Below are 9,411 nucleotides of genomic sequence, written 5' to 3' on the forward strand. Positions count from 1 at the left end.
CCTCGTGACTGGGCGGGCGGCATTAATCCCTGAGGAGGAAACGAACAACGGCCCATATAACCCCTATTCCCGTCACACATTTATAGCACCCATCCAAAAACAGATGTACTCTCTAATCGGTCTGCCCGTTTCAAAAGTGTGAAAGGAGAGGTGGGAGATAGAGACTCCGAATTCGATACGTATAGATAGGGATCAGAGTTTTTTACTGATCATTTTACACCTGAGACTGGAAAATGTGGTGATTTGAGTTCCGTTTTATTATGGTTTAATAACGAAATCTCTCTAGACTCTAAAAGTTATTAAACGATCTGGAATGAGCCTGTTCACTGCTGTCGGAGTTTCAAAGTATCTGTAATGCGATAGTGGTTTATCCCTCGGCATTGATGAGGCGCGACTTTTGTACTTTGAATTAGCACCCTTGTACCTCGCTGGGTGGGCCGGCCTTTCGGGCCATGCCAATAGCCCAGACACCTTCTCTGCGCTGAATACATATTCTGCCCGGCTATTTCGTCTTCTTTCGTCTTCAGGGAGTCCCGGGACGCTACATATCTGTCATGTGTGATGAGATTCCAACTGTATTTTCTTTTAACATATTTACGCAAGCTTGTGAATGCCAAACTGCTAAGTGAAGTACTTGAGTAGGGTTTTGATGTCTTTCTTCAAAGTACGACAAAAATATCTCAAGGTAGTCATTATTCTACAAGCGGGAGATGAATTAATAGGAACAAATTCTTCTGCCATAGAACAGTACCAATCTACTCAGAGCACACGTAGGTCCTAGTAAGGAGCTGTTTATTGACTTCTAGCAATATGATAAGAATTATTTTGAAAATAATCCAAGTAAAACAGCGTTGTGCGGCAGGACGTTTCGCATCACATGGGCGATAGTAGGGTAGTTGCCTCTTCTTCGGACAATCAAAGCCTAATTCCACTCCATGAATTCTGTGATAGAATAGTGGGGATTTACCAAATTTGGAGCGCCGAAATATGCATGCCTACAATACCGAGAGAAAGGTGGCGACATATGCCGCCCAAAAGGCTCGGTTCCCTACGACTTTACTAGCACCAAGTTAGGATGATGTGCCAACCCAAAAAATGTTCACGAGAGCCTACTGGGACATCCAAATCCTGAAGCTGCGACAAAGCGCTTCCACGACAGTGAAGTACCCACCGGCACATGAATGGTACACTACACTCTGCAACTTTGACACAATAGGAGCCCTTTAAAGAACCGCTTCCTGAGTTTCATTCAGCTTTCTCTCAAAGAAATCCCAACTACTATTCCAAGTGGAAGAGGGAAAATAATCAGCACATTTTCTATTGAAAACATCATATCATGCTGTAGATGTCAGAGCCGCCGAGGCAGCAGCCGCTGCTGCTGCTGCTTTCTGCGCTCCCCATTGGACATAGTCAGACTTGGTCGCCGCTAAGTGCTCTTCAATGAGGTGTTGGACAACCTGACGACTTTCAGAGAATTGGCGCAACTCCGGATCACCCCGGAACACCTCCTCCTTACGGAATTGTTCCAAAAAAGCTCCACGCGTCCGTAGCCTGTCGTACTGGTTCAGAGAGCGAAGGAATAGCTGGAGAAGTAGCAGTGTGATTAGAAAGTAATGCGGGAAGAGTATTTTGTGAACAAATGCGAAAATAGGCATACAGAGGAGATACTAGTGTGATTGGCGAGCATTAAACCGCTAACACGATGTGCGGTTTGGACGTAAGGTGACCGGCGGGAGAGAGCTACTTGTATGCTACAGGGACTCCAGGGGATAAATTTGACCAGATGACGTTCGCGAATGCGTTGAAGAGACTTATGAACCTCGGCTGGATCCACTTCGCCTATAAAATGAGATAGGGCCTAAATTATTTTGAGAATACTGAGTGCATCAATCCTAGATAGAAACCCAGACTCAATGAATATAGACTCCCGGACAAACCCGAAGGGCATGAAGCTGGCAACAAAATATCGCTAAATTCTAAGGTATTATGAGAATGCTTTAAAAATCGAATCCTACGAATGAATCCACTTTAACAACAAATGGAAAAAGACACAAATCTAATATTAGTGAACCTACGCCTATCTAGAAAGTGCAAGAATTTAACCCTTGGATTTGTAAAACTATCAAGCATTGGCAAAGGTAAGATTAGAAGTTGGAGAATGGCGTCCAGGAATATCGGAAGCCTGGAACATATCGATTCCTGAATGCACTCAGGCTCACAAGGCCAAGTAATAAAGTGGAGAACGGAGAAATCCTGGCACATGATGAGGAAATCGAAGATGTAAGCTGATTGGAATGGTCAATTAATCTGTGACATTTACACGGAGTGGCCCGCTAATACCGCCTACACAATCAGTTCCTCAGCCTTTCAGTAAATTAACAATAAAGCTGTCTTCATGAGTAACTAGGGCATGACATTAGTGTCAATGAGATGGGACACATTTCCATCAACGTTACTCCTTGTGCGACATGGACGTTTCCATTGACGCTGCAAAGAGGAAGGCATGAACACTAGTGATAGAGCAAGACCCGTAGTCAACAAAATAAAAGCATATATAATAAAATCGCTACACCACTTCTTCAGTACAACCAAATAATGATACCTCATTCGGCTAAAATATCCGATAATAAAGCACAGCGTAGGCTGCATGGTAATAGGTAGTAGAGCCAAGTAAGAAACTAATGGAAGCAGGACGAAACCTGTTTCATAAGTGAGATAGAACACCTTCCAACATTGTGAACAGATCGAAATAATTAGACAAAAAAGACTACTCTACTTCAAGTTAATCGGGACGAGATCTCTAAACAGCAAAATACGTGGAATTTGAAGGCGCTTCCAGGACTACCTCGAACACTGAGATACAAAACTGCTGATTTAAAAGTTTATAATCAAGAAAACACCAGAAGTGTCAAATGCTGATCAATGGTCGTAGAAACGGGACCTCGAAGATCTCTCAAATTCAAGCTTTGTACCCGAGGATTGACAAAACTTTGCATAAAAAGTACCCTTTCACAATGGGACGGAGGTCAAATCGACCTACCCTGAATGATATTGAGAATGGCAATATAGCAGTGATCCACATTGCGTTGTACAGAGGTCGACACCATCATGTTCTTCGGCTGCAATAGCCGCCGCATCACATCACAGACGGTAGTGCGACGCACCTCAGCCACCTCCTTCTCCGTCGTCAGCGGTGTATAGCCCGTCATAAGGAAATGTAGACGTGGAGTCGGTGTTAAAGGCGAAATTAAGCCAATCAAATCATTGTTCATATAGCTGGGGTAACGCAGAGTTGCTGTGCTCACCGACATCACCTTGGAGACCTGTATAAAAATGAGAAAAAAAACAACGTCCTATTTGATGCGACAGATGTTCCATCAAAAAACCACAAGCTCAATGACTTAGTAAAAGTACGTTCAGGTCAAACTTGGACTTTTTACGCAAGAAGGAATGCATCTTCAGTCGCTTGTCTTCTTATTGGCCATACTCAGTCGACAAGCATTTCGAGGGCCAGGCTACCCCAGACACTGCTAATTAGTAGTGTGTTTGTACACTATGTAATGTAGTAAAGTCAACTGTAAATGAAGGCCTACGACCCGTGAATAATCACCCTTATCTTGAGAAAATATCAGGCATAGTACGACGATGGAACGCTGAGACATACAATAGAAGACGTTTGAATGGTGCAAACGCCTCAAATTTGGTAATATCTCTGTCAATAAGAGCGCAAGCAGTAGTGGTTTCCAGCTCACAGCAGTCGCTGATGTTGACAGCGCACAGGAGGCTTGAGCCTGGGCTCCTCATGAGCCCATAGCCTTCCCTCGTGAATTTACACACAAGAATAAGCCCTCAGTGAGGATGGTGGCGAGAATTATTAAAAACCACAGCATTTTCGAAGGTTAGCAGGGTCTAGGTGGTCACCAATTCAGCACCAATGAAACGAATGCTCCTAGCACAACATCACGCGCCCCAAACGCTACCACGAATTCCATCACTATGATTGAATATGGAGAAGTCCTCTCATTGTGGTGGAAAAGCATAGCATAATTCCTGTCGCAAGATGGTTCAAATTCACTTGAATCTTGCTGTGATGAGTGACGAAAGAAAGGAGTTCTAAGGACGACGCTCAAAATAGAATGGGAAATAGTGATCTCTGTGACGGTGGCATGAAGCGCTGCCAATCGTGAGGCGTATCACACTACCACATCTACCGTTTGGACGCAAGCACGCAGATCGTTTGTGAGGATGGGAATCAGACGTGTCCTTAATCGTGACAGTCACAACCCCCTTCATGAACCACGTACACATTACCCATCCACAGCTTTATATAAGCTCCGCTTACCACAGTCATCAGTGAACTCCTTCAATGTCAAAGCGGTATAGCGCTTCGAACACGTGCACTTTAAATAGACTACACCTTTGCCAGAAGTTGTAGTCTGATAGGATATTGTAAGGTTACAAAAGCTACCCTGTTTTCACAACTACAAACTATTCCTAATGTACAAATCTCCTGGTCATTCTGCAGTTTGATGGCAAAGGTACTTTCAGACTTGTATGTCTTTGAACCACTTCGATGGAAACTCAGAAAGAATAACATTTACAGTGGACACCTGAACCCGTAAAGAATAAGCTTTGAGCCAGTAGTAGAGGGGGACAATAATTTAATGAAATAAAACGAAAAAAAAAAATGGAGGCAGCAAAATAGGGCTGAAATACTCAAGCTGAAAGGATAAGAGAATAATAAAGTATGGCATCACAAAGAAACATGAAGTAGGTTTGTAACCACAACGAAACTCTATGAAGCCAACCAGATGGGTTAGTGCTGTTTTTATGAAAAATAAACAGCAGAAAAGTTTTTCAAGCATCTTGTTTTTAAAATGATCACCATCAAATGGTGTAATCTGTAATCGTTTCACAATATAATACAGTCCAACTCTCATTCGTGCTTTTACGTTTTTTTTTGCCCCAGAAACAAAATACCCAGTGCTAATCACCGTTGGTACTTCACTTTTGCTTTCAAATACTTAGTTTATTGCGTACCTAATTGTCCGATTAAAAAACAATGGTAATTAGTACTTGAAGGATTCCTTAGAGGAATATGAAGGGGGAGGGTAAAGTGGTATCTCCCTCCTTCTCTTCCTTCCTAAAGTGCGGCATGAAGTTTTCACATGGATAAATTTTGCGACGATATGAGGTGCTGCGCTACCCTATGCTCTCTTCCCACTGATTCACTAGTACCAGTTGTTCCTCGAGAAGTAGAATGTCTCGCACGTCTTCGAACTGTCGCATAGAGTAGATGGATCGTGGCTAAAATCGATGTTTGACTTTCAGCAAGAGAATAATTTCTTATCAACAAGTCCATCGGCAGTTTACCACATGCAAACCAAATGCATTTCAGTGATAAAGTAGATCTCTTGGGAGCAAACAATGCTATAATCGTTTGCCTACTGTTGAAACAAAGCCATTAATCACCAAAAGTCAGTAGGTAACCGACCAACAGAGGACGTGGTGGGTGAAGACCATCAAAATCGAGAGCCACCGTTGTCATTGAATTTGAAAAGGCCTTTTCCCTATAAAAATTTGCAGGATCTCCGCTCCGATCCCGTAGATGACTTCACTTTGCTCACAGTTGTTGAGGCCACGGCAAGGGTTACCATAAGGAGCGCCAAAGGAGATGTTCAAATCAAGACGATAAATGACCATTTCTTACAATGGCTAATCAATATCTATCATGATGGCAGGTTCGCTTGAGAAAATACTCAGATGAACTTCCTCTACTACAACTCCTGAGAGGCTTGGCTCAAGCAGGAAAGTTTTTGACTCGATTGCAGGCGAACAACCTACGTTAATTGTAATGAACCGCTGGAGAGCTCAACTTAAAGTAGAGGTTCATGGGAAGCGAAAACTAATTTCAGACACCCAAAACAACAAAGTGTCAGACAAACTCACCAGTTGATTGATTTGCGCAAAAGTTGGGTTCTCCAAACGAAGTCTATCTGTAGCTATCCGATGCAGGGCCGTGTTATCCAGAACCACCTGGTAATCAACAACAGGTAATCAACAAGTATTGCCAAGACTACCCTCTCCTCAAATAATACTTGCCTAACCAGGGAGATGATGGACAAATTCTATTTAACTCTTTTACGAGACAGATCACAATCATCGAAGCGATGCAAACTCATCAGAACCCTCTAGTCTCCCCATCGGAGCTCCACCATGTTTGTTAATGATATTTAACGGAACCAACTCGCGTTTCGCAAACAAATCAGTTGAGCTCAAAGCAAAAATACCGGATGTTCTTGATATTAAGACTGCTTTGGTGATCAGTTAGTTGCTGAGACCGACCCTAACAGCGAAGGTGTTAAAATCATCGGCAATGTTGTAGCTTGTGTCACATATTTAGGATAATCCACTGTGAATCACAGTTGCATGCTCAATCGACTCACGATCTCTGCATCTCAAGATCACTACTAACTGACCAAGGAATCAGATGGCATTCAAAGTCATTTTTCCACTAACTGCCACACATTCATTTATTTATACCATAAAACAATGGAAAAATACACAGATTAGACTTAATGGATGATAACCAACGCCATTGATGAGATTTACCCACGATACTAGCGAAAGGTCACATGTTTTATGCCCTAAATAATTCCGTCATTTTGCTTCGGAAATATTGAAGCAATGAACAAGGACAGGAGGACAGAGACGTGTCAACCAAGTTTGCATTTCACTGAAAGAAAAATGAGGCCAACTTATGGCGTAGCGCTTGAAAGAAAGGTGCGATTAGAAACCACCTATATAGCAAATCTGGTAAAGCTAATGATAAGTGCCTTGTTTCTAATGATGCCATCAAAGAGGTGTAAATTCACCAATCAAATGCTGAAAGATAAAAAAACTAATCCAAGAAATAGAAGAACAGCAGATGAAGCATATTTAGGAGAATTTCCTCTTAACGCCGATTGGCTAAATGAAAGTTCTATAACACTGAAAATGGAGTCAGTAACTCACCACACAATCTGCATTCAACGTAAGCCTCTTCAACGTAAGTAAAGAGTTGTAGGGCTGTACTACTACATCACTAGTGTCCTCAAGATTGGGGAACACCGAGTACGTCTGGATGAGTTTTTTAGGGAAATGAGAGTTAAGGTGTTCCAGCATAAACGAGCCCATGCCAGATCCTGTACCCCCGGCGATTGAGTGAGTCATTATGAAGCCCTATAAAGGCAGAACAGCATCATTTACTGAATTTGAAAGTAGGCAGCACGCACCTCAAGACTATCACTGCCTTCGGCCTCGCGATCGATGATGTCGAAGATTTCCTCTTGCAGTTTTTCGGCTTGTGTATAGCCGGCGGCCCAGTTATTACCTGCACCACCACCGTTTTTCGACATATAAACATTTTCTGGGTTGTAGAGACGAGCATAGGGTGAACTGAGAATGGTATTGATTACTCGTGGCTCAAGGTCAACTAGAACTGCTCGTGGGATGTAGTGAGCGTCATCAGCCTAAACGAAAAGCGTAAAACCTTAAAGTAAGTTGAAAGAAAGACACAAAACCGATTAGCAACCAGGATGGACAACAAAAGTAACATAAAAGCAACCACTGGGAGATAGTCTCTCCATCAGCAAGATTTTCATAAGGTATGAAAAGGAGAAGCAAAGCTTCCCAATACTAGGGGCACATAGACTATTTTTTCGATTTCATTTGCGAATTTTTCCGACTTGGTAGAAGAAGACGTCTTTGCGATCTGTGCCATTGGTGGCAAATTCTTCCAGCGTGCCCTCTGGATTGATACCATGTTCAGTGCAAAGCTGTTTCCAGAACTCCATGCCGACTAAAGATATTAAGGGGATAAACAGTAATGACGCAGTTTTAAGGAAAAATAAAAATGAAACCTCTAGATTACTTTGATTGCCGCATTGTCCAAGTTGTAGGGTTATCAAATCACGAGGCATGTTAAGGATATGTGTCGATGAAAACGGGACGTCTGCAAAAAAAGTCAAAGAAGATTTAAAGGCCAGAAATGAGTATGCAGATTCCAAACTGCCAAAACTGACAGGTGTCAAATAAGCAAAGTGGATATCAAGGACGAAAACAATAATTTGGGGCACGAAAATGAGGTGATAAGGAAATAATTTTAGGGAACAGGCCTAAAGCTACATTTAACAACAAAAAAACAGGAAAACAACTGGAAAGCGAGAGGCATACACATCCTAAAGCTTATACGGAAGGGGGACTTCTACTCTAAGGGAAGTGCATTAAATAAGTCCCGTTCAAAGGCGCTATCGCAAGAATATGGTAGTGACAAACCAGATGAGAAAGAAGCACCTACCAGGAGCAGACGGCAATCGCCAACACATCAACTGATTTAACCCGCGTTATCACAGTAAACTTCATCCAAGTTGACTAAACAAACAAACAGCGTCTACTTTAATAGACTTCATTTTTATATGCACTACAGGCATCGAAAAATGCTTTCAAAAAATACATTGTTGACGGATAATATTATTTTTACTTTTGAGTTCCTTTAATAATGCTTGGGGAATCTCAGCATTAATAATCTATTTTAATCACGAACATTTATCATTTAAGTTTCAAATCAGAAACCGTTATAGTTTTGTTTACTTGACGTCAATATAAAACATTGAATATGATGACTATAATGAGGAAAGCCAAACCAAACAATGTAATTATTAAATCACTTTAATGGGAATTAAGTAAACCATACTGTGCGCCTTGGGTTATGCTTACGCAATACTTATGTTGTTTTAATGTGCCTATAGAGAGGAGGTGAGGTACGAGTAGAACCTCGTGACTGAGGAGTCAATATCCTGCAACCCCGGGAGCGTTTTCGTGTCCACACCCCCTAAACACCGTACTTGCTTCCCCTATCTACTTATCTTGATAAGCATGTCGAAGCCAAGTCAACCTGGGTGTTCAAAGAGTATAAGGACCAGGAGACAGGAGATCTGCGAGCCTCGTCCTACCCTTAGCTGATTTCAGATTGTCTTCCGTTCTGACATGAGCATAAGTAAGAAATTTTAGACCGTTAAAGCTTGAATTAGGTAATGCTATAAATCTCATTCCTTATTCATAATAGCATTTGTGGGGCTTGACGCGTGAAAATACCTGGCTTTTAATGCACTTATTCCTTTAAGTTGATGTAATTCGAATGAGTAATGGGGAATAAATATCGGAAACATAAGAGCATTCTCTATTTAGTAACATCTTAAATCCATTGAACTGTTCATGAAGCGATTATTTCACCAACTTTTGACAAAGTTGTGCGATTTAATCTAGTCTACCCTTAATCGGTAGCTTCTCGAGTGTCCATGTAGTTGGAGTTAATTTCAACAATATGCATTGTAATACGATAGTGGTTTATCCCTCGGTTCTGGTGAGACG

At 41.8% G+C, this 9,411-nt stretch overlaps 1 protein-coding gene across 1 annotated transcript; it reads right to left on the minus strand. All coding sequences in view use genetic code 11, as the record gives it.

The window, feature by feature from the left end:
• Window positions 1–1,334: 1,334 nt before the first annotated feature.
• On the minus strand, window positions 1,335–8,366 carry EGR_03754 (Tubulin gamma-2 chain; the record flags this gene model as incomplete). Its single annotated transcript, XM_024493003.1, has 9 exons — window positions 1,335–1,583; window positions 1,658–1,839; window positions 3,041–3,323; window positions 5,950–6,036; window positions 7,015–7,221; window positions 7,275–7,511; window positions 7,728–7,840; window positions 7,913–7,993; window positions 8,339–8,366. The coding sequence occupies 9 exons, from the start codon at window positions 8,364–8,366 to the stop codon at window positions 1,335–1,337; spliced, it is 1,467 nt and encodes a 488-aa protein (XP_024352660.1).
• Window positions 8,367–9,411: the final 1,045 nt, after the last annotated feature.

The sequence above is a fragment of the Echinococcus granulosus genome, assembly GCF_000524195.1.
Source record: "Echinococcus granulosus chromosome Unknown EG_S00020, whole genome shotgun sequence".
NCBI classification, from domain to species: domain Eukaryota; kingdom Metazoa; phylum Platyhelminthes; class Cestoda; order Cyclophyllidea; family Taeniidae; genus Echinococcus; species Echinococcus granulosus.